Source organism: Carettochelys insculpta, chromosome 16 (assembly GCF_033958435.1).
Source record: "Carettochelys insculpta isolate YL-2023 chromosome 16, ASM3395843v1, whole genome shotgun sequence".
Classification (NCBI taxonomy): domain Eukaryota; kingdom Metazoa; phylum Chordata; order Testudines; family Carettochelyidae; genus Carettochelys; species Carettochelys insculpta.
In genome coordinates, this window is record NC_134152.1 from 3,502,501 (window position 1) to 3,528,101 (window position 25,601).

A 25,601-nucleotide genomic window follows, 5' to 3' on the forward strand; every position below is an offset into this window, starting at 1 on the left:
AAAGGTCAGGCACATGAGCTAATCCTGCTGGACTCGTTTTTTCCACCGGCGGGCTCGATGACGGGCAGCGACCTGGATTATTGTAATCTTCAGCTGGGACAATAGCCTCACCGGTATGCAGGGCACAGCAGGATGTAGCTGGGTCTCCAGCTTGGAGCCTGGGCAGAGTGGAAGGTGCTTGGTTAGAATGCAGCCATGTGCCTGTGGCTCACCCCGGGGGCAGGGGGGGAGGCCTGGTAATAAATCCCTTGCCAGTGCCAAACCAGCCCCTGGCATAACCGAACCAGGCAATGAGCCTCTTGGCTGTTCGCCAAGCTGGGTTTTGCTAAATCTCTTTGCCTTTCAACCACACCCCATCGGACAGTCACTTTCCTTTTGCCCCGGTATCCCCTTACCCCACCTGCAGGGGCTGGCACGGTTCTCTGAAGCCGGCAAGAGTTGAGTCCTCCCCCTCACCAGGCAGAGCCTGTGGCCCAGATCCAGCCCCAACTTGCCTGGATCAGGCCCATAAGGCTCAGGACTCACCACCCCTATCCTCAGTCCCCTTGCAGGTGCCAGCTTGCATGCCTGCATGTGGGGGAGGGGGACGCCAGCCCTGAGCCTGAAGGGCCCGATCCAGGAAAGCTGCAGGCTGGATTTGGACAGCAATCGTAGGCTCCCCTGCCCTGCTGTAACAAAGCCAGCAAAACGTGGCAGAAATGTCCGGGGTGCAGCCCCATGATGTGGCACGAGAGCACCCCAGAGATCTACCCTCTTGCCGTGTCTCTCCCCAAGCTCCCGGCGCTGCCCCCAGACCTGTCGGGCGGGCAGGAGTTCTTGAGGCACGTCCTTGGTGGGCAAAGCCCTCTCCGTTTGAATGGGCAGCTTCTGATCACTTACCCTAGCGTCAATCCGGAGCGACTCCATTTTGCACATTTACAACAGCGCAATGATCAGAGTCGGAGCCCTGTCCTAGCTGCTGCCTGGGGTAGGTCACCTTTCCGGTGAGCACGCCTGAAACTCACTCGTCCACCGTCTCATCCCTGGCGGTCTGCGCAACCAGACCAGGCCAATTCCACCTTCTCGTACTGTCGCCTTCTCCGCTTAACCTCTGCCCCAGGACTCCTGTGCTGCTACCTGAAATAGGTCCCTGGCCTCCTCTTCTCGGGTGTGGGGGCCACACCCGAGCGGCCAGCATCCTTCCAGCACGACCTGAGCAAACTCCACATGGAGACAGTATTTTCATTGCAGGATTTGCAGCATAGGTGAGACCTGGAGGTCGACTCTCACTTAAAGGCAGGTGTAGATTAGTCATTTTAAGGCTCCTTTACAGCTACTTAATTTTCTGGACCAGCGGTCCCTGTAAGCTGAGCACTTGGGTGGCCACACAGGAGATAGGAGGTGCTGCCCAACTGATTAGCAGAGAGCCCCCTGGTGGCAGCATGTGTTATTGTTGGTGCTTCACACCCGCACATGTTTGGGGCATATAAAATTTATTCTGCCCACGAGTGGAAAAAAGGAGTGAGAATAGTGTCCTGCACCTTTAAGCTGTCTGCTGGCAGCTCTTTGGGATGTAGCTGGCTGTGGGATGGCTGAGCAGACGCATGCTGTGCCCTCCCTTGTTGAGACTTGACTTTTGTTCCTTCTTGTTTGCTCCCCTTAATTCCCAGCAAGTGCCAGTTGCTTTTTATGCCTTAAGAAACATAACAGCCCCTAGCAGATGCAAACTGGCCCTGATGCCCCAGCTCTGGGAGGTTTAAATACGACAGGTTGGCTTTAGATTGGTCCCACTAACCCACGTTTTGCAAAAGCAAAGGCAAGTTCCATGCCGCCTGCCCCGGATCGCAGTCCTAGCGTGTTCCGAGGCATTGGAAACAGCAGTATGGCCCCTGTGAATTCTTTTATCAATGTGAAATCTTGGTTTCATCCCGGCCCGGGTATTCCAGGCTGATGACAACGCGCGGCAGGAATGCGGCTCCTGCAATCAGCTGCTGCGGACAGGAATATTTCTCTGCTTGCAGCATGGCCCCCCAGTTTGCTGGCGAGTAAAGCAGGGCACGAAAGACTTTGTCTCTCCTTCGCTGTGCACCCCTGGCCTGCGCTCTGGAGGCGGTGTCTGTCCAGCCCAGCCACCTGGTCCACCCTGTCCCAGTGGGCCCCCTTTCCTCAGTGCTCTCAGGCTGCAGCTGGGAGCTGAAGGAAAACTGTCTCCCCCCACTAGCCTTAAAGAGCTCGGCATTGGAAAGACTGGATTTGTGAGAACTGTGTTCTTTCAGCCCCGGAGAGGTGACCCCCACAAGGAGCTGTTGTGGGAGGAGCTGCAGCTCTCTGTGAAGTACCATAGACAAGTCTCATGCTCCCGGTTTTATGGATGGGGAAACTGAGGCACCGGACAGTTACCACCCTGTCTCAGTGGAGCTGCAGCCCAGACTGGTTGCTCACTGAGAGCCCAAGGCCTTGAACTACACATCCCATGAGATGCTGCAGCAGGTCCGGCAGGCACAGAGATTACCAACCTCAACCCGAAACATTCTGATTTTCCGAACAACACATTGAAACATTTCAGCAAAATTGTCTTTCTTCTCGGGCCGATTTCCGTTTTTGCTAGAGACACCGTTTGCCACTGGAAAAACAGCCAGGCCAAAAATTCCCGGCCTTCTTTGGAAATCAGAGCCAGGAGACAGGCTGAACAGCCACCATCACTGAGACAGCCCCTGCTGGAGCAGCCCCTGGCAGTGCCTTGTCCTCAGGGCTGGGAGGGGAGTCTCTTTCTAACATTCCCAGAGTACAAGCTGGCACCAGAGTCTCTTGTAAGCTGGGCCTTTGGGCAGCCACCCAGGAGAGATTCAAATGCAGCCCAGTGGAACAGCAGAGCGCCCACAGCCAGCAGCGTGCGTTTCTATTGTCGGTGCACAGTCATGCATGCCTTGGTGCACAAAACAAAATTTATTCCCCCCCATGGCTGGAAAAAGTTAGCGGGAGCCCTGGCTGTCTCCTTGCTGCCTGGCACCCCAGCTAATTCCCACGCTGTAATTTCCCAGTGTGCCCTCGGGCACGTTGGCCATAGCAGCTGCCAGCCCCGATGGTTTTTCTGGGGGACGTGGAAAAGTCAGACCACCCGCCACCCCCCCACACACGCTCGAAGAGGATGGGCATTGTGGCAGAGGAGCCAGGACTCCAGATCAGGAATGCCCCAGGCTCTGCTGCGGTCCTGGGGAATAGCCCCATGACGTCGATGGAAACCCTGGCACCCGTTCCCTTCGGCTGTAATCCAGCCCCAAGGCGCGCTGAGCAGGGTGTATTGTCTTACATAGCTTTCCACTGCTGTGCGCTCAGCTGCCTCGGCCCGTACCTAGGGCACAGTGCCGCCAGCCCCGCAGCCGGTGTCATTGCACAATGCTCCCAGAGGACATGTGTGGGAATTGCTTTCACACGATCCCCTCTCTCCTCCACCTGGGGCAGGTGGAATCCTTCCCGGATGTGGAGTCCAGCGAGAACACCGGGCCTCTGCTACCTTCGGCCGTGAGACCCAGGCCAGGCAGGGGAGCCCCTTTGGGGTTGGAGTTTGCACGAGCCCCTTCTTCAGTTTCCACCCTCCAGTTGCTGGAGCTATTTTTAGCCAGCGGAGGAAGGTCAGAGGGAGCTGAGCCCATGGCCTTGGCCCCGCTAGCTGCCAGGGGATCGGCAGCTGGCCATCTGCAGAACGGCACCGTTTGCTCTGCGTGTGATTAAAGCCCAGGGAGAGGGGCAGAATGGGGAGCGGGGAGGGGTCAAAGGAACCTGGCCTATACCCCAAAGAAACAAAGGGCAGGTCTGAAACAGCAGCAGAGGCCAGAGCCGGGAGGCTGATCGATCAGTTCAGGGAATTTTTTAGGCTCCACCCTTGGGCAGGGGCTGGCCTGAGGCTGGCTGGCATTTCAGGCTGCCGTAGCAAATCGCTGGCAAAAGGGTCTTCATGTTCCTGTTTACTCAGCATTAATAAAGGCTCCGGGTGCCCTGACAAAAGGACCAAGCAGAAAAGAGACCCAGCGGCCAGCCAGCTCCAGTGCACCCTTCCATCCAACCTGCACCCAAGCACTGGCCCTCTCTGATGCCTGGCCAGGAGAGGAGCTTCACTGCATGCCCTAAGCTGCTATTCTGGGTCAAGGGGGAGCAGGAATTCCCAAGTTTGGGTGTCCTTACGGAGCTTCTCAAGGCTGTGCTGATCTCCAGGCCTCTCTTGGCTGGGCTGGCTCCAGGGTGCGCACAACCCACGCACCTAATGGGTGCGGTTCACTGTCAGGTGATACAGTACTGAGAACGAATCTCTCCTTGTGTATAACTCCCAGCAGGGGGGCTCAAACGTGGGACTTCTGGAGCTTAGTATCTGAACCTCTATGGTCTGAGCTCAAAGCCCTCCTGTGATCCTGACCCTTCCCTCCCACCTCTCACCTGGCTCTCACCACGAGGCTGCCCAGCCTTGCCTTGTTCCTCTGATGCCACCCTTCTCACCTTCCTGCCGGACTTGTGGCCCTGAGTCTCACCCACCTCTGCAGCTCCAGCTCCTTTGTCTGCCCTGCACCTCCAGCATCCTCCCATATCCACCTCCACCACTACCCTGCCTCCCTCCCACCAGCCTCCGCGACTCCCTTCTGGCTCCACCCACTGCCCTGACTCCTTAAATACCTCACACCATAGTATCAGTGGTCCACATGTTACCAGTTGGCCTACGAGGGCACCGTTTGATACAGATTGTGACTGCACAGTGTTGGGGCAGTGCTTGCAGAAAGCCTGATGTGAGTTATGGCCTGGTTTGCCCTCTGCCAGTTGGCCCTGTGGTGTTCCCAGGGTCACAAAAGGTAGCAGTGGTACCATAAGGTACATCTGCAAGATGTGTGACTTGATAGCCCTCGGCATGTTCATGAGAAAGACATAAAATTAACCTGGCACATTAAATGGGTTAAAAACTGGCTAACTGATAGATCTCAAAATGTAACTGGAAAAGATAGTGGGGCCCTGTAAGGGTCGGTTCTGGGCCCCTGTGCTAGTGAACTTTTTTATTAATGACCTGGGTGAAACCAAAAACCCTTCCGTGGTACAAAAAATTGGAGAGGGGTAAACGATGAAGTGAACAAGCCTCCGACGCAGAGTGATCTGGGTCACTTGATAAGCTGAGACCATGCACACAAAATATGTTTTAATCCAAGGTCAACGGCTAGGAGCAAAGACCACAGGCTATGCTTGTGGGTTGGGGACTCTATCCTGGGACATAGAGAGGCTGAGATATTTGGGGTTTATATGTCGGTATGCAGCTGAACAGCAGTGCCCAGTATGACACTGAGGCCAAACATGCTAATGTTGCCCTGCGATGTTGTGATGGGGTGACCTAAGCCCCAACACCCTCTACACGAGGACAGAGGCCTTGCCAAACCCCAGCCCAGCAAGAGGAGCAGACAAGAGGTCCTCCAGGCAGGATAGAGCATCTGTCTCTGCTGCAGCCAATCAGGGCCCAGTAAGCCACTATAAAAGAAGCTGCTGGGCTAGGCAGCCCTATTCAGGAGTTTGATGCAGATAGGTCCCTATGCTGTCTGGGAGCCTAGCAGCACTTGGACAGTTCTGAATGCAAGTTGGGCTTTGGCCTGGGCAAGACCAGCTGCCTACAAACCTATTAGAGCATCCTGGACAGAGCGAGTCAGCTCCCAACCTCAGGAGACAACAGACAAGACTGCATGAGGTACCCTGGGCCCCCCGGGGGTGCTCATGAGCAGGTTGACCCTGTTATAGATGCATGAACAAGACTCTCTGGGAGGAGCAGAGAAGTTATTTTATCCTGGTGCCACCACAGCCGGGAAAGCGTCTGGCTCTGGTGTCTGCAGTTCAGGGTGGATGTTGATGAATTGCAGAGGGTTTGGAGAAGAGCCATGAGATGATTAAGGTACTAGAAAAGCTGCCCTACGGTGATAAGACTCAAGGAGCTCAATTGATCTACCTTAACAAAGAGAAGCTTATCGGGTGACAGGATCGCCTACAAGGGGAGCAAATATTTCATGGGCTCTTCTGTCTACCAGAGCAGGGTCTCCCCCGAGCCAGTGGCCGGAAGCTGAAGCTAGATAACAATAACTAAGTTGTACACTTTCAACAGGGAGAGTAATGAACCAATGGGACAATTTACCAAGGGTCACGGTCGATGTTCCCTCTGATCTTTCCCATCCATGTGCAGAATACGTTTTTAATGTGCACGGAGGTACATGCCACCATGCACCAGCAGCAGAAATTGACATCCTATCTCTGCGGCTCTGCTCTTGAGCTGGGGGCATTTGAATCTCTCCTGAGTGGCTGTACAAGCACCCGGCTTCCAGGGAACGCTGGTCATCGCAGACCATAAATCTAGCCTGGCTGCCTAAAAGATCTGCCTTGGGAATTATTTGGAGGGCAGGAAGTCAGACTAGATGGTCAAAGTGGTCCCACCTGCCCTCAGCCACCTCCCACTTCATAGCCTCACCGCTTCTGAGTTTAAACCCGGTACAGGAGCGAGGGATACCAGGGATTTCTCCTGAGCCGCCCGTGGCCAATGCAAGCCACAGCAGCACTGTGAACCTGCAGTGACTCCTGCTGCGTGGGCGTGTTGTGTACGTCTGCACTGCAGCAGGAGGCGAACTTCCCATTTTGGGTAGACTTACAGAGCTAGCTTTGGTGGAGCCAGTGTGCTAAAAATAGCAGCGTGGCCAGGGGAGTCCTGGCTAGCTACCCACGTTCCCAGGGACGCAGAGGGGGTTGTATGCAGGCTGGAAATTCCACCTCCCACCGCTGCAGAGGCAGGATCGAAGTCCGACAGATCACAAAGGTCAGGGGTGTCCAGGGCCTAGCTTTGACCGGGCTCCTTTCTCCAACAGCAGTGGGAGCAGCTGCTAAGTGCAGGTGCTGGGATCTGCGGGATGTGCTGGGCTCTGTGCAGGGCAGTGCACTGAGATCCTTGGATGAATGCCAAGCACTGTGCCAGGATGGATGGGGCACTGCTGGGGCGGAGGGCAGCGGGGCACTTCCCATGCCTTCTCCAACGTGGCTTCTAGGAGCAAGGCCAGAGGGACAACCATCACAGCCAGGGGAAGACTTAAAGGAATGGCCTGTGTCAAGCTTTGGTTGCTACCTAAGAGGGTCTGACAGTGCTACTCATAAGAAGGGCCACACTGGGTCAGGCCAAAGGTCCGTCTAGCCCAGTATCCTGTCTTCTGACAGAGGCCAGTGCCAGGTGCCCCAAAGGAAGAGAACAGACCAGGTGATCACGAAAACGATTCCTCTCCTGACATCCATGACAAACAGGCCAGGGCCACCATTCCCACCCAGTCTGGCTAGCAGCCGTTGATGGACCCACCCTCCATGAATTTATCTAGCTCTTTTTCTGAACCCTGTTAAAGTCCTGCTCCTCACAACCTCCTGTGGCTAAGAGTCCCACAGGCCCACCGTGCACGATCTGAAGCATTTCTCCTGCCTTTGGCCTGCATGAGGCTCGTCCTTTCTGGTGGCATCTGCTTGCCAGCTGGAGTCCAAAGGACTGGCCTTCTTTTGAAATGCTTCCCTGGTATGTGGATGCTAGAGTTTTCAGGGGATTATTCAGACTAGTAGGAATTGTTTGTGCCAGAGCCGCTCTCGCCAGCACCGCGTTATTTTAAGCATCTGTTGACTCAGGCTGAACTAGGGAGGGAAAATACAGATGACATCTCCCAGCATGTGGAATGAATTCATTGCATTCTGGCCCATTTCAAAGAGCGGCAAATGTTTTCCTAGTGAACAGCCACTCACGATAAATAGGACTCTAGCACTGATGCTGCGGCAGGTTGCATGCTTGTCTCCATTCACAGGCCTCCACTCTCCTTGTAGCCCGTACTTTCTGCATCTCCCACTCGCTGTCACCATCTCCCTATTATGGAGCCCAGCAAACACGTACCAGCTGAACCCCAAGTGCTATGGAAGAAGCAGAGTGTGGAAATGTCCCTTAATTTGCCACACTCAAGTGGCTTTTCAAATACAAATGTTCTGGCCGAAGCTTCTCCGCAGCCCCAGCCAGTATATTTAAAAGAGGCTGGTTTTTTGTGCGCATTCTTCACAGCTCACGCCTGTTCTGAATGTTGCTGCCGTTAGGGGGGAACACAACAGGTGGGAGGGTTCTAGCAAAAGGCGTGAGCCGAAGGCAGCGGGACCACCAGCCACCATGGGCAAGGTAGGAGGGGGATCCAGCTTTGTGGCCGAGAAGGGGCGGGACTTAAAGTGGAAGGGGCGGGGACTAAGGTGGGAGGGGCAAGATCTCAGGCAGAAGGGGCGGGACCTAGCCCAGTTAGCCCTTTGTGCCACTGGCATTTCAAAGGAGCCTGGAGCTCCAGCTGCCGGCTCTGCTACTTCGCTAGTAGTGCTGGCCAGAGCTCCAGGTCTTTTTGAAATGCCAGGCCCTGGGGCTACTGACCCCTTGGTCCCCCTTGTCCCCCATCAGCACCCAAAGGTCTCAATTGCTGGCACTGCCTTTCTGGGGCTGGGAGCCACTCAACAGTAATCTCCAAAATCCTGTCCACGTTCTAGAAGATATTCTCTTCCACCAACACCTGTTCTCATCCCGCCCACCCCATGATAGGAGCAGTAAAACCAGATGGACTCCAAGCCGGCTTGTGATACCCAGGCATCAGCGGGGACAGCATTAACGTTTATCGATAGTAGCCTCAAAGCAGAGATTTGGTAACCTGCTGGGGACGCCCTGCGCAGCTTTGCTTTTGTCAGCCACTGAGTTTTACCCCACGTGACACACTCGAGTGCGTGCGCGCGCGCACACGCACACACCCCCACACCCCTTGTGTAGGCACAGGCGGGCTCTCTTGAGGAGACACGCCGGCTGAGCCGCCACTAAAACTGACTGCTCGTGTTCTCATCGTTTAGAACGGCAAGTCTCTGCCCCGGGTGGGACGGAAGATGGCGCCAGCTTTGGTGAGAATCGCTTAGCAGCTGGAGAGCGGAGCCTGGCGGGGGAAGAAGAGGTGCTGGGCACTGACTGGCTGCCCCCTGAGACGATGGCCCCCCTTCAGCCTGCAGACAACGATGTGGCAGTCGCACAGGGACGGAGCCCCGGCGGCAGTTCCAAGGCGGGTGTTGCTATGAATATCCCCGGCGACGGCTCAACCAGTGAGGGGGACGATGATGGGAACACGGCTGAGGCTTCCTCGGCGGTGTCAGAACGTGCCCCCGCCGCAGGCAGCGAGGCCGACCCGGGGGCAAGTGTGGCGACGGAGGCAGAGCCAGTGGGGGAGACACCTTCCCTGGGGGAAGACACGGAAGAGCCGCTGGCCGAAGAACAGCGGGGAGGCAGCCAGAGTGGAGCCGCAGAGGAGGACATGGAGGTCCCCGTTGCAGCGGGGGAACCGAGGCTGGAGGAAGCTGGGAAGGAAGGGGACGAAGCAAACTCTCCTCCAGCCCTCCAGCCTACAGCGGAGAGGCAGGTTCCTCAGGGTGCAGCAAGGGCTCTGGGTGGAGAGGAAGGCGCCCCAGCAGAGCACCGCTCAGGGCCTGAAGGTGGCAGAGAAGGTTCTGGAAAGGAAAGTGAAGGCAGCGAGGCATCCTGGAGGAGTGCGCCACCCTCGGAGGCCGGCATGGAACCGCCCCCTCAGGGAGACACGCACAGCGCTGAACCGGCTCCAGCCGAATCAGGAACTCTTGAGGAAGAGGAGACAAGGCCAGAGGAAGGCTCCAAGGAAGATGAGAGCCATATTCAAGATGCCACCCAAGAGGCCGACTCTCACTCACGAGGCGGGGGTCACGCAAATAAGCAAGACAAAGATGTCTCTGGCTCAGAGGAGACCAGTCCCCTCTCCGGGGAATTTCCTGGTGGCCGTGGACTAGCTGTGGAGGAGACGGAGCCTGGTTTAGGCAACAGAACCGGTGGCAGCCCTGAGGAGCAGGCCGCTGGCCAGCCAGCGGAAAGGGACCGAGAGGAATCGGGCACTGCCTCAGCTGAGGGAGTGGGAAAAGACCCCATCTTGGATGCAAAGGAGTCTGAAGAAAGTTCTGAGGAAGAGGGGGACGACCAGGCAGAGTCTGAGGAAGAGGGTGAGGACTCAGTCGAGGAAGAGGAAGATGAGAATGGACCAGAAGAGGCACAGGAAGAGGAAGAAGGTGATGCAAAGGGGAGTAGCCCAGTAGAGGAAGAGGAGGCTGGCCTGGCAGAGGAAGAAGAAGAGGAAGAGGAAGAAGGTGGTGACCCAGCAGAGGCAGAGGGGAATGGGGCTGGCCCAGCAGAGGCAGTGGAAGCGGGGACTGGCTTGGCAGAGGAAGCAGGCAAACATAGTGACCCAGCAGAGGAGGCAGAGGGGCCTGGCCTGGCTCAGTCAGAGGAAGGGTCTGAAGAAGACCCGACCCAAGAAGCTGCAAGCGCCATGGAAGATCGTGGCCAAGTCGAAGAGGAAGAGACCCATGAAGCAGAGACTGAGTCTTATTGTGCAGGCCGGGAGAACGCGCCCCACGGCGACACGACGCGGGACAAAGGCGACTCTCACAGTAATAACCCGGCGGTAGCACAAAACCTGTCTGTGGCTGCACAGCTGGGGGCAGAAGCGGAGCACCCACCTGGCGACAACCATCCCGCCGGGGCCGCGCCCGAGCCCAGACAAATAGGTCTGCCTTGTTTGTTACTAAGTGCGCCAATAGCAATACCCTAACAGCACGGGGCATGAAGCAGCGACCCGTTCGGTCCCAAAGCGCAGCTGAGCTTGGCAAGCACTAAAACGCACCCAGCGCTCAGCCCTTCTGCTAACGCTTGTGCTCAGTGTGTGACCCTAACCAGCCGCTCCAGCTGGAAACCCCTGTGCTGCCAAAGCCAGCATTGGAGAGATGGGGTGGGAATGGGGACCGACAATGGGAGATGAGGGCACCCCCGTCGCCCCCTTGGGCATCAGGCTGAATTCAGCAGCGGCCAGTAGCCATTGGCATCTGACAGCTCTACCACGTCAGGGCCATGCTCCTTCCCCCTTTCCCAGGAGCACGTACCCTGCTCTGGTTCTAACAGGGGCAGTCTGGAGGATGCTAAGGACTCGGTAGGCCAGAGTGTCTCACCTCCTCTCAGCACTGCAGGTGGGCCCTCCAGAGCTGAGGCACGTTGGCAGGGGGTGAACTGGGCAGAGGTTGGCCTGGTGCTGTTCCGCCCATCAAACCAGACTTCCGCGGCCAGGAGGCAACAAGGCCCCTTTTGCTGTCATGTAAGTCATGCCCTAGTGCTGGTTCCTGGTTCTCCATGGTTTGTGCCGTCATTTACACCAGTACAGAGTGCTACCCTTCAGCTGGGCTGGTGACAGCCACCCCTTGGTGCCAATGGGGCACTCCTGAATGGACATCTCCTGGATGCCCCGGCACCAAATGGCATCCTCCATGCGGCAAATGTGCCAGGACACTGCTCTCCTGTAATCTGCTTCCAAGGCACTAGTGCTTTGCACAGAGGTAGATGATTACACAGATCATGACATGGCAGAGAAGCAGGTCCCAGGAATGCGAACACTTTGAGGCACCCCGCCACCTTTCACGTGCGTGACAGGTTGGGTCACTGAGATCTCCTTGAGACTGTCGTCTGATGGGCTCATCACACCACTGAGCCTGCCCCCCTGCTTTCTGGGGCATCCCACCACCTTGTCCTGCGGAGCCATAAGCTCTGGTCTCCTCCAGAAAAGGCACCGAGTTGAGGTAACAGCAACTCAGCAGAATAACACAGAGACACCAGGCGATACAGTCCTGTATCTTTTGTAGGGCCAACTACAGTTTAGGCTGACAGGAAAAACAAGACTATTCACAGATCCGTGTCTTGTGCACTGGGCCATTAAGTTCCGTAAGTACCATGAATGGCTTTCCCTAGAAGATCTAGACCAGGGGTCAGCAACTTTCTGAGGCGGAGTGCCGAAATTTGACCTTTTGACTTCTCTGCACAGTCCGAGTACTGGTGATGCTTTGTAAAGTCACTAGTAGTCCTACGGGCAACAGCTTCATTAAGAAATACAATAATATGCAGCTCTTTACCCTGTAGGTGGGGGTTGGGAGCATTACCTGTTTTTTTGTTAATCCACTGGCTTTGAGCAAGCTCCTGGCTGCATGGGGGAGGAGGGGTGGGGCTGAGCTCCCGCCTGGTGTGCCAATGCTCCCATGTCAACAGTTGCTGATTCTTCATCTAGATTGACCAACAGGTTTACACTTTGTAGTTCTAAATTGACATACATGAAAGGAACCTCCACCACATGCGTCTGATGAAGTGGGTCTCTGCCCAGGAGAGCTCATGCTCCAAAATGTCTGTTGGTTTCTAAGTCGCCACAGGACCTCTCGTTGTTTTTAAGAATGATGCATACACACAAGTAGAAGATACCAGGGTTACGAGCTTTTGAATGACAAGCTCTGATCCAAACTTACTTGCCCTGATTTGCATAAAGCATATTTGAGTTAGGCGTATTCATGTGCAAAACCTCATTTCCACAGACAGCATGGGGGCGCAGTGTCACAGCTTGTGAGTTAAGAGGCGGCCCAGACGACACAAGAGAAGTGGATCTAGGCTGGGTGAAGTGTCCCCACGTGCCAGTTTACAGGGCTATGCAAATCCAGTGAAGGGGAATGAGCTGTTCCAGCAGCCATCACTAGGGAATGGTGCACCTTAGTGGCATTCCCTCTCAAAAATGTGACTTGCGAGGGGTGGCCTTGTTGCTTCAGGAGGCCCACTCTGTTCCATGCAGGAGGAATCACGTCCTCCGCAGAGCCCTGGGGTGGTGAAGGTGGGCGGATGAACTGGGCGCGCAGATTGATGCCAAATCCTGACGAAAGGTGCCTGAGGCCCTGCTCCTGCGATGCCCGGCTGGTGGGCAGAATGCAAACCCGGGCGGGAGCACGGCTGCCAGCCCACACCCTACATAGCGCAGGGTCGGGGCGTTTGGTGCCCCCAGGAAGCCTGTAGAAAGCTGGTGAATTTCCAGCTTGTGCGGCCCATGTGCTTCAGTCCGTCAAAGGTGGGGCTGTGGGAGAACACGGAATAATTACCCATCCCACGTGCTCTTTGGACCCGGTCCTGAAACCTGCCACCTAAATTATTCTGTGTTTGTCACTCATTGGCTTACGCGATGAGGAGAGCCCCCGCCCCTCCCCTCATGTAGCACTGTGCTGTCACATCCCTGCCTCCTGAGAGGCTGCTGGTGCCCAGATGTAACCAGAGCTGAGTCTCTGTGGCTTTTTCTGGGAAATCCAAAAGGCCCCTCTCTGCATGATGTGCCTGGGCTTCAGGTTCTCCAGCCAGCGCGGAGCGTGAGAACCAGGGCTGCCCATGTGGTCACCGATGGCTCTAGTCCCAACCCAACCGGATGGGCGGGGGAGGTCTTTGGTCGCTGGACTGTTTCCAAACCATCCTTGTGATCCCAGTCCTCCACTTGCTGCGTTCAGAGAGAGCTTTGCCCCTGACATTAATAGGAGCTGGATTGGGGCCCAACGCATCTGTCGAGGTCAGCACACGGTCATCTCAAATCCCCCTGACCCACCCTTCTGCACCCACTGAACACTAATACACATTAATTGTATGTGGTGGAGATACAGCTATATAGCACTAGTCTGTTAAAAGCAATTTGTCTTGTGCTACGCCCTCTCCCTTGTGCTGGCGTAGCCTTCGCGATGATTATTATTTATTGTTATTTCAGTAGCAGCTTGAGGCCCCAGCCAAAGCAGAGCCGCCATTGTGCCAGGGGCTGTACAAACACGTAGGGAGGACCAGACCCTGGCCCAACGAGCCGACAGTCTAAGTGGCCAAGACAGACAAATGGTAGGAGGTTAGTCTCCCCATTTGACAGATGGGGAAACTGAGATACGATGAGGTGAAGTAACAGCAGGCAACAGAATAGAACCCATGAACTACAGGAAGGGGGAGGATGGAGAGAGGCTGTTCTCAGTAGTGACAGAGGGCAGAAGGAGGAGCAATGGTCTGAAGTTACAGAGGGAGAGGTGTAGCTTGGATATTAGGAAAAACTCTTTCCCCAGGAGGGTGAAGCACTGGAATGGGTTACTTAGAGAGGTGGTGGATTCTCCATCCCTAGAGATTTTTAAGTCCCATCTTGACAAAGCCCTGGCTGGGACGATTTAGGTGGATTGGTCCTGCCTTGGGCAGGGGGTTGGACTTGATGACTTCCTGAGGTTTCTTCCAACACTATGATTCTGTGATAAGTGACTTTTCTGAGGTCACCTGCAAATTCCGCAGCACAGCCTGGAGCTGAATGTAGCTGTGGTGAGTGTCAGTCCAGCTGGACCACATGGTCTCACCCAGCCCCCTTCCTCGCCAAGAACAGCACATTTCATTTTCACTTGGGGTGTAGAGTGAAAGTGGGCAGCCTGTGACCCTCCTGCAGGTAGCTGGCTGGTGGAGAGACACAGAAGGGTAGGGAGACTAAAACCAGCACTAGGGGCTCTAAACAACTTCACTCAGGTCTGGACAGCTGCGGGCGAAGCCGTACTGAACTCTTTCCCCCCCGACTCGATGGCATCCTGAGGTGCCTTCCAGTTCTCTGAGACGTGTAGCTCCATGTGGGTCCGTGCCTGGTTGGGGGCTGCTACCCAGAACGCTGGCCTGGGCAAGTCAATCAGCTGAACATATTGCTCAGTGCTTTTCTGGACTGTCCAGCATCTTTCTCAGCAGCGCACTTTGCAATCAGAGGCTCGATTTCAGGTGCCGATCTCCTCGCTTATCCGGGGCTGCGGCCAAGCTGCTGTCATGGGGGCGTGGAAAATCACAATGGGATGGCTTCTAAGCAGAGGCTGGACTGCAGAGGGAGTTATCTGGGCAAGTTCTACTGCCAGAGTGCTACGGGCGAGAGGCTCACAATGAAATCTACGAACCTGTGACTTCCCAAATCAGGTGCTGCTGGGGCAGGTGCTGCTCTTGCTCCAGAACCAAATAGAAAGATCAGCACCTTGCAAAGCCACCATCCTGACTGGCCCCAACAGACTCCTCTCTTAGGAGCCCTCAGCAAAGGCTTGCGAGGGGCTAGGGAGGGGGAGGCGGGGAAGGTGCATCTGCCATACAAACAGAGAGGTGAACCAAAGCCATTTGTAATTTAACAGCTCATAGGTAGTGGAGGGCGAAAAATGCTCCTCAGCCCCCTCTGTGGCCAGGTTGTTGTTCCCTCCGCCAGGCTCTTCCCAGTCATCTTTTCAGCCCTGGCTAACGTTCTGTTTTCCTTTGTCTCCAGAAGAGACAGAAGATGCCGGGGAGCCTGCCAAGCGGGACCGCTCCCATATAGAGAGCACGCTTAAGCTGAGCGAGGACAAGCCGGCAGATGACTACTCAGGTAGGGTGTGGCAGTGAGTGTGTGAATAGGGGGTGGGGGGCAGGGGGGGAAGGTACTGGGGGTAGGAAACACTCAAGGCAGGTAAGTGCAGGGTGGGCACCGACCTACTGCAGACATGGAGACTGGAATTTGGGGAGATTCTCTGGCTTCAGGAGATGGCCACTCACTCAGCTGCCTCCTAGGCCAGGTCTACGCTACCGCAGAAGGTCGAATTAAGGTACACAATTCCGGCTCTGTTAGTTACGTAGCTGGAGTCACCGTACCTTAATTCGGGCTTCCATGCTACCTCCACTAAGGGAGGGTGATGTTAACCTCCCTTAACTCCTAACAAGGGGCAGGAGTACCAGCACCAGCACAGAGGTCCTGTAAGTTCAATGTAACACGTCGCTAAGAGGTGCGCTAAATTCAACTCTGGAAGATCAGCCACAGCAGGACTGATCTTCCCTGTAGTGAAGATGCACCCCTAGTGCAGACTCCTTCTGCACCCCTCGCTAGGGGGGAACGGCCCATACCCTCAGGTGTGAAAAAGTCATGCAGCTAAACAAAAAACGGTAGCCAGGGTTTCACTTTGATTTCATAGAATCATAGAACACTAGGACCGGAAGGGGCCTCGAGAGGCCATTGAGTCCAGTCCCCTGCCCCAACGGCAGGACCGACCACTATCTACACCATCCCTGATAGACATCTATCTAATCTGTTCTTAAATATCTCCAGCGAGGGAGATTCCACAACCTCCCTTGGCAACTTATTCCAGTACTTGACCACCCTGACAGTTGGGAACTTTTTCCTAATGTCCAACCTAAACTTCCCTTGCTGCAGCTTAAGTCCATTGCCTCTTGTTCTCTCCTCAGAGGCCAAGAAGAACAAGTTTTCTCCCTCCTCCTTATGACACCCTTTAAGATACCTGAAAACCGCTATCATGTCCCCCCTCAATCTTCTCTTTTCCAAGCTAAACAAGCCCAATCCTTTCAGCCTTTCTTCATAGGTCATGTTCTCCAGACCTTTTATCATTCTAGTTGCTCTTCTCTGGACCTTCTCTAATTTCTCCACATCTTTCTTGAATTGGGGTGCCCAGAACTGGACACAATATTCCAGCTGAGGCCTAACCAGCGCAGAGTAGAGCGGTAGAATGATTTCTCGTGTCTTGTTCACAACACACCTGCTAATGCATCCCAGAATCATGTTTGCTTTTTTTGCAACAGCATCACACTGTTGACTCATATTTAACTTGTGATCTACTAGAACCCCAGATCCCTTTCTGCTGTACTCCTTCCTAGACAGTCTTTTCCCATTCTGTATGTGTGAAACAGATTATTCCTTCCTAAGTGCAGCACCTTACATTTATCTTTATTAAACTTCATCCTGTTTACTTCAGACCATTTCTCCAATTTATCTAGATCATTCTGAATTATGACCCGATCCTCCAAGGTAGTTGCAACCCCTCCCAGCTTGGTATCGTCTGCAAACTTAATAAGCGTACTTTCTATGCCAATATCCAAATCATTAATGAAGATATTGAACAGAACTGGTCCCAAAACAGACCCCTGCGGAACCCCACTTGTTATGCTTTTCCAGCAGGATTGAGCACCATTAACAACTACTCTCTGGGTACGATTAGCCAGCCAGTTATGCACCCGCCTTATTGCAGCCCCATTTAAGTTGGACTTGCCTAGTTTGTTGATAAGAATATTATGCGAGACCGTATCAAATGCTTTACTAAAGTCTAGGTATACCACATCCACTGCTTCTCCCTTATCTACGAGTCTCGTTATCGTGTCAAAAAAAGCTATCAGGTTGGTTTGACGTGATTTGTTTTTTACAAAACCATGCTGGCTGTTCCCTATCACTTTACTACCTTCCAAGTGCTTGCAGATGACTTCCTTAACTACCTGCTCCATTACCTTTCCTGGCACAGAAGTTAAGCTGACTGGCCTGTAATTTCCTGGGTTGTTCTTGTTCCCCTTTTTGTAGATGGGCACTATATTTGCCCTCTTCCAATCTTCTGGAATCTCTCCTGTCTCCCATGACTTTCCAAAAATGAGAGCTAACGGCTCAGCTACCTCTTCTATCAGCTCCTTGAGGATTCTAGGATGCATTTCATCAGGCCCTGGTGACTTGCAGACATCTAATTTTTCCAAATGGTTTTTAACTTGTTCTTTTTTTATTTCAAAAACTAACTCTACCCCTTTTCCACCAGCATTCACTATGTCAGGCATTCCTTCAGACTTCTCTGTGAAGACCGAAACAAAGAAGTCATTAAGCATCTCTGCCATTTCCAAGTTCCCCATTACTGTTTCTCCCTCCTCACTGAGCAATGGCCCTACCCTGTCCTTGGTCTTCCTCTTGTTTCTAATATATTTGTAAAAGGCCTTCTTGTTACCCTTTATGCCTGTAGCTAGTTGGAGCTCATTTTGTGCCTTAGCCTTTCTAATTTTACTCCTGCATTCCTGTGTTATTTGCCTGTGTTCATTCTTTGTAATTTGTCCTAGTTTCCATTTTTTTATAGGATTCCTTTTTTAGTTTGAGATCATGCAGGATCTCCTTGTTAAGCCAAGGCGGTCTTTGCCCATATTTACTATCTTTCCTACATAGGGGAATAGCTTGTTTTTGGGCCCTTAATAATGTCTCTTTGAAAAACTGCCAACTCTCCTCAGTTGTTTTTCCCCTCAGTTTTTCCTCCCATGGGATCTTACCTACCAGCTCTCTGAGTTTACCAAAATCTGCCTTCCTGAAATCCATCACCTCTATTTTGCTGTTTTCCCTCCTACCAGTCCTTAGAATTGTGAATTCTATAATTTCATGATCACTTTCACCCAAGCAGCCTCCCACATTCAAATTCTCGACCAAGTCCTCCTTATTTGTTAAAATCAAATCCAGAACAGTTTCTCCCCTGGTGGCTTTTTCAACTTTTTGGAATAAAAAATTGTCTCCAATGCAGTCTAAGAACTTATTGGATAGTCTGTGCCCCGCTGTATTAGTGTCCCAGCATATATCTGAATAGTTAAAGTCCCCCATCACCACCAAATCCTGGGCTCTGGATGATTTTGTTAGTTGTTTATAAAAAACATCATCCACCTCTTCCACCTGGTTAGGTGGCCTGTCGTAGACTCCTAACAGGACATCACCCTTGTTTTTTACCCCTCTTAAACTAACCCACAGACTCTCAACACGTCCATCTCCTATGTCCATCTCCACCTCAGTCCAAGTGTGTACATTTTTTATATATAAGGCAACACCTCCCCTCTTTTTTCCCTGTCTGTCTTTCCTAACCAGGCTGTAGCCTTCAATACCAACATTCCAATCATGTGTATTATCCCACCAAGTTTCTGTGATGCCAATGATATCATAGTTGTATTTATTTATTAGCACTTCCAGTTCTTCCTGCTTATTACCCATACTTCTTGCATTGGTATATAGGCATCTTAGATGTTGATTTGAACTTTCCCCCCAGTTTTTTCCTGGCCCTCTTTTTCTCTGACATTGTTGCCCATGCTCCCTCCTACTTCCGACCCATCTCCCAGGTTTCCATGTTCTCCACTTACCTGCGGGCTTTGCTCCCCTGTCCCCGGCAAACCTAGTTTAAAGCCCTCCTCACCAGGTTAGCAAGTCTGTGTCCGAATATGGTCTTTCTCCTCCTCGAAAGGTGAACGCCATCTCTGCCTAGCAGTCCCTCCCGAAATAGCATCCCGTGGTCGAAGAAACCAAAGCCTTCCCGGCGACACCATCCACGCAGCCAGGCATTCACCTCTAGGATGCACCTGTCTCTGCCCGGGCCCCTACCCGCAACAGGAAGGATTGAAGAGAATACCACCTGCACCTCAAACACCTTCACCCGTGCCCCCAGAGCCCTGCAGTCACTCTTGACCTGCTCAGCATTACACCTCACAGCATCATTAGTGCCCACAGGGATGAGAAGCATGGGATAGTAGTCTGAGGGCCAGACAATCCTCGACAATGCCCCTGTAGCATCTCGGATACGGGCCCCCGGCAGGCAGCATACCTCCCGAGCCGAAAAGTCAGGGCGACAGATGGGTGCCTCCGTCCCCCTTAAAAGAGACGTTTGCTTCCTTGATCAGCCTTCCCCTGTGTGACTCATAGGGGGAGGGCCTGAGAGAGGCCAGCAGGCTTGAAAGCCAGAGGCAGGAGCGACCAGGGGAGCGAAGCGGACAGGGAGCTGCAGACAGGGGAGTTTAAGAGGGAGAAGAGCGAGTGAACCTGCCGCTGAAGAAGCTACCAGGTGAGAGCGCTGCTCTCTGGGTGAGTGAGCGTGTGCTTTAACTGCTGGCACTTGAACTGCCATTTTGATTCCAGGTAGAGGGAGATTTTGGTCTTTAGATCTTGTTTCTCAAAAGCTGGTAACTTCCATGTTCTCCGTCAGTTCCCGGAGAGACATCATTTGCCTCTTAAAGGCTCACCTTGCCCTGGGCTTGCCATGCTTCCAATAGTTCTGAGCGGTGTGCATGGTGTGAAGAGAAAGGAAGTGCAGATCTACACAGCCCTAAAAATAGGAACAGCAGACGTAAGCTTCCTTCCAAGCCAACCCAGCCCAGAACATCTATGGAGGAGCAAATGAGTTTTGAGCAACTTTTAAGAACAGTTTTATTTGTCATTTCTGAAATTTACCATTTATTGCTGCTCTTCCCACGGTCCTCTGGGACTAGCGGAAGAGGGGCCACTTTAGTGCAGGAAGAAATGTTCCTGCCACTCATCCAACCTGCAGAAATGAAGATGTATGGGACCTGTCCTGAGAAACTCTATTCTCACTGGCACCCGGACACCACGGTGAACGGCCCTTGAGGAGATCATGTATCAAACATTGGATAATAGTGTATCATGCAATTCCCTACCCAATGCGCTGGTGAATTTGCAGATTTGGAGAAGGTTGGGGAAAGCCTCAGGGGGCCGGTGGGGGTGAAATCGGGGCCACAGTGGTGCCAGTGTGACTGTTGCTAAGAAGTTTAAAGAGGCCAGGATTTCATCCCTGAACTTTTGGGTACTAATGGGAACCAACCCTTTAACCCTACTGAGGTTCTCCCATTGTGAATGGTAACTCTAGAGGAAGCCCTTGGCAGAACAGCAGAGGAGAAGATCCGTGAGACAGGAGCGAGTCTCCTGCCAAAGCCACAGGATTGTTTCCTCTGTGTCTTTTACGGGAAGTTCCACAGAAGCAATTCAAACCTGAACGAGGGGGGCCAGCCAGCCAGCAGCCACTTCCCAGCCAACGGCGGTTAATGCCACCGGAACAGCTCATGGGACAGGCCTCGAATGTGCCACTCTTCTCTGACTGCAGAGCTTTACCCAGAGCCTCTCTGAGGGCCATACTCTGTGGTACTTTGTTCTGTAAAGCTGGGAGGGCCAGTAGGGCACGGCTCTGGTCATTGACTTGAGCCACCCAGCTATCATGAGATTTCACACCCCTTCTCAATATCAGTCCCAACCAGCAGTCACAACGAGAGGCCTCATAGTCCAGCAGCCAAGTGGAGACTGGTTTACTTGTTTACTGGCTCTGCGTCCGTGTGCATATGTGCAAGAGAGCCAGGGAGGGGAAGAAAATGGTCAGGACCTCAGAGGTATCTGGCACTGGCATTGACTTTGATGTGTTCCCCTTTATCACCCTTTGAACCTGTAGCAACACTGCAGCGGTTGAGGAAGATCTACCACTCCTCCATCAAGCCCCTGGAGCAGTCCTACAGATACAACGAGCTCCGGCAGCACGAGATCACAGGTAAAGCTGGTGGACAGCAGGGTGGCCTCGGGCAGGGTCGGAGTGTTCTGCTGGGCGGAGGTTCAGAGGGCAGACACTGGATCCCTGGAAGGCCTTAAATGCTGAGTCTTCCTCTGCAGCAGATAAAGACATCTAGAGAACGTGATTACCTGGGTCGTGCGAAGCCCAGGGCAGCAGGTGTCTGTGGGTGAAAGTTCTCTGTATGCACATCCACTTTGGGAGGCCCTTGCTCAACGTCACTTCAACCAGCAGGAGCAATTCCTCCTTTTCCCTGGCCGCGTGTGTCCGTGCCCTGTGCTGATGAGCCCCCCAGGGCCTGGCTCCCCACTGTTAGCATCTGTGCAATGTGCATGCGAAACCCTGCCAGCTTAGCACCTTGCGCTCACACGACGGGGGTCTTTTCTGCCCACGCCACCAGGTGCAAACGGCTGCCCGCCCCCCGGCCCCGAGATCCAGCCCTTAAACAGGCACAGGACAGCTGGCCCAGAAGGAGACTTGGGAACCTATTTAGCTCCCGCATGGCTGGCTGAACCCTGTAAGGAGGAATAATTCTGTAAGATGCCATCCTGCTAAGTACCAGGCAAGGCTGGGTGAGCCGTGTCCCCTGGGACTCTCCTTCTGGGGCCAAGAGTTTGGCCTAAGTTCTCTTTCAAGGGGATCGGATGGCTGGGGGTGCGGTGGGATGTGGAGCTGTTCAACTCTAGCTCATTAACAGTGAGTGTTGGGCCCAGGCTGGTTGCGATCAAAGCTCAGTCCTGCACTGGCTGCACTAGTAATTCCAACGCTTTAATGGTGCCCTTGGCCCATTCCAAGGAGCTTGCAGGCTACACAAGGCCCTTGGGACCAGCATCACGTGGCATTAGCATCAACATCACAAACCCCCTTGGTGGCCTCAGCGGAGCAGCCAGGGCCTGAGGTCCCAGGTCAATGGGAAAGCTGAGGTGCTCCCAGGTAGGCCTGCGTACCTGGCTGACCGGGGCCTGCAGGGGACCGTGGAGACCACATGCTCTGCCTTGCTCTAGAGCCGGCCTTACACCTTTGGGTTGAGGCCCTGCAGGTGGGGAGGGCTGGCGCTTTTTGCATTGCTGCTGCCTGTCCTGCACCCGCCCGTGCAGCTTTTTACTCTTGCTACAAACACTTAATGAGCCTCCAGTGATGGGGGCGGGGGGTCATGCGTAGCTGAGCCCCGGAGTTTATCCTGATTGCAAGGGGCTGACCTGTGGCGTAAGCCCCCAGCCCTCGACTTCCTCATCTCTGCTCCTCCCGGTTCCATTCACCTCATGGCAGGTCCCCCCCTTGCTGTGGTGTATCTGCTCCTGCCCACGCTTGGTCAGAAGCTCTGCATCCCACCCACGGCTTTTCTCAGCTGAGCTTCTCCACCAGCAATTTGAATGGCCCATGCTCCATATTTTGCCACCGCTTCCCTCAGATGCTGCAGCTCCACAGGCCTGGCAGGACTCCGCAACAGGCTCATCTGCAACATGGTCTTTGCATGCCTCTATTTTGCGGAGTGATGAAAAGGGTCATTATTCCACCAGTCCTTCCAGGGCTCCTGCCTCCAAACAGGGCCACCACGGCTCCTGCTCAGGATCGTGCATGGCTCACATAGGCTCTGACTCCCAGCCCGACTCTTTGGGTGGGCCTGGAGCTTGTGGACGCTTACAATCCATCCTAAACCCATCCCACGCTGAGCATTCGGCCCCTCAGCTGTAACCCCCACTCCACACTCAGACACACGCCCACCGCCTCGGCAGCATCTCCTTTTTCTGGTCTGAGTCTTGGTTGGATCTCAGCTATTGCAAAAACTACCAGTGCAAAAAAGCCAGCAACCAGAACACTTCTGCGCATACCCAGCTCTCCGTGGGCTGCAGAAGAACCACACACCTATATCCAGCAGAACCACGTGCTGGGCATTCTCTGTGTCCTGGTCCAGTTCCTTCTCCACTCCTCCCTGTGGAGCAGCTGGGTCCATTCAATGACACCTGTCAGCTGCTTCTTTTGGCCAGTGCTGCCTGGGCGGGAGCTTGAGCTCGGCTCTGATTAATCCCTGGGCTTTGCGGATAGGTTGCGCTGAGATCACTGACCTTTAATAACTCCCGGCCTTTGGCTTCTGACTTTTCGCCACTCCTCTGCGTTCAAGCGCCCGGTGCGCACGTCCACATATGGGTGCTGCGGACTTGTGCACGCCGGCTTTTCACTTGGGTTCAGAAAGGCACGCGCTGGTGCGGGATGCTCGTGGCAGTGACGTGATCCTCCCTCGGGGCTCAGCCCAGGGGAGCGCCAAGCGGAATTCCAGTTTAGCAGGGAGTGGAACTTGCTGGGCTATGCACAGACAAGTCTCTGTTGTTTGCACGGCCCAGCTTTCATTTCCAAGCCAGAACATTTAACACAGGCTCCAACTGCAGTGCGCCCCCAACACACAGCCACGCCTTTCCCAGGCAGACCCATGGCGGGTGGAGCTTGGCTGGCGAGGGCCCTGAAAGCCGGCCTGTGTCGTCTCTTCACCCGTCCCAGGGCGGGCCGAGCCTTCCGCCTGGCTGACCGCAAGGCACGTTCCCATGTCAGGAGCTGGACCAGACTGGGGACTGACCTCAGGAGCGGAGCTATTTTCTGACCCGTGGGGTTGCTGGGCAGCATTCTGGCCTCATGGGCGTGAAGCTACAGATTTGAAACCCTCCCCCTGGGCCTTTCACCTGGCTCTGCAGAGGCCTTTGCTACCAGCCATGCCGAGGCCACAGCAATGACCCCAATGAGCTTAATAGCCCACGTGGGCAGTAGTCCTGGCGCGGTAGAGCAGAGCCCACACCTGGGCACTGACGTGGGGCAGAGACACCACCTGTCTGCCCAGGAACCAACCCAAATGCTCGCCTTAGCATCAGGGCTTTCTCTTGGCTGGAGACAGCCCCTCCCAGTCCTAACCTGGACTCCAGAACTGGCACGACTGGAGACACTGCCCCGGGTAGCTCAAGCTTCGTAGCTCTCCAGGCAGCGCGGACGTGCTCAGTTTAGCCGTGGTTTTCAGAGCCATGATTTTACAAGCTCTTCCACGGATAGCCTGGGACGTGACAGACAGCTGGTGCCACGTGCGCCCGGTCCCCATTTCCAGCAGGGCGTGGCGCTGAAAGCAGATCATCGCAGTGTTTCCATTTGACCCCACTGCTCCCGAGCCACGTGTCAGTGGCCACGCTCCTCCCCGGTGGGAAAACAGTGTCCGCGCGTTTGTCTTTCAAGGGCACGTGGGCCGAGGCCATTTCTGTCGCTGTTTTTCAGCCGCTCCTAGGGCTCCTGCACTGCCACGTGCCGCCCCTTCTGCCCACGCTGGCCCTCTCCCACGCCTGGCCGTGCACACACAGACACCAGCTGGTTCATTCCTGACACCGCTGCTCCTCCCTTTGTACACCTCCACGCTGCTGGGCTGGGCTGGGCAGAACAGGGGACATTCGCTTGGGATGGCTGTACCAGACCTCTCCCATGCAGCAGGCCCACTGACAGGGAAGGGACAAAGGGGGCCATTGCCCATGGAGTTGGCATTTCAAAGGCACCCGGAGCTCCAGCTGCTACTTGGAAGAGCTGCTCCAGCCGTGTGTGTGGCGGGGCAGCTCTGTGGTCCGGGGTGGCGCTGCGAGCCGACTGCCCTTAGTCCCGCCCCTTCTGCTTTTGGCCCCGCCCCTTCCAGGACACAGAGCCAGGCCCCCTCCTGCCTCGTCCCAGGGCCCACGGTGGCCATCCATGCGGCTGCTTGCAGAGCCCAGTGAGAGAACAAACAGCGGAGTCTGTCAAGCAGTTAGAGGGACAGCAGTGACTGTATGGCCCTGCTACGAGCTGGGCCCTGTGCCTGGAAGCCCCTGTGATGCAGTGGCCCAGGGGAGCGCACTGCAGTGCTGAGTGAATACTTCCACCGCCATTGGCTTCACTGCCAGTGTCTCTGCATGGCAAGCTGCTGCAGGCAGGGCAGGGCAGGGCGGGCTGCGTTAGCTGGCTCCGTTTCCCTCAGCCGCATTCAGAACCTGCCGATGGATGGGAAAGTTCTGAGCGTGACCCGGTGTCACATCACGGCTGGGGAGGAGACACAGGCGTGTCTCTGGTCCTCTGGGGGCTGGCAGCTCACTAACAGGCCCAGACTGGTGCGGGAGCTGGCAGGGTTAGAAGAAATGTGGAACAGGAGTGGCAGGAAATAAGGGCAACGTTCCAAGGGGCAAACCCATAGGCAGGGTTACGGTCTCTTTCTGGTCCTCTGCACCTGCTCCTTGCCCTCCCCGTTCCACAGCTGCCTGCCGGGTGTCTGTGGCCATGGAAGCGGTTCTGCTCTCGCTTCCACGGCTGCAGCTTGCGCCTAGGTACACTCAGAGCAGAGCTGAGCTGCGTTGCTGGGCTCAGATACCAGTGGGAGGGTCATGTGGGTGATCCAGCATTACGCCGCTCTCTGCTTGTAGCACACCACGGTACTAGGTCACCCCTCAGCAAGGCTCAGGCCTCCCCCCGGCTCAGGCCTCTTTCTGAACTCACTGGAGGCTCCTTATCCGGGCAGCGTTTGGCTTCTCCAGCATGTGCTTTCAGCCCGAAACGCTACTGTTGAACGTGTGCGCGCG

The 25,601-nt window shown here is 54.7% G+C and overlaps 1 protein-coding gene across 2 annotated transcripts in view; it reads left to right on the forward strand.

Annotated features, from left to right (window-relative positions):
• Positions 1–25,601, forward strand: part of SRL (sarcalumenin) — a 62,060-nt gene that overhangs the window by 15,637 nt on the left and 20,822 nt on the right. For both annotated transcript variants that reach the window (XM_075010354.1, XM_075010355.1), the window contains exons 2-4: positions 8,881–10,608; positions 15,189–15,287; positions 20,917–21,012. In XM_075010354.1, coding sequence (XP_074866455.1) covers positions 8,881–10,608; positions 15,189–15,287; positions 20,917–21,012 — 1,923 coding nt within the window. The remainder of the gene's footprint in view (positions 1–8,880; positions 10,609–15,188; positions 15,288–20,916; positions 21,013–25,601) is intronic.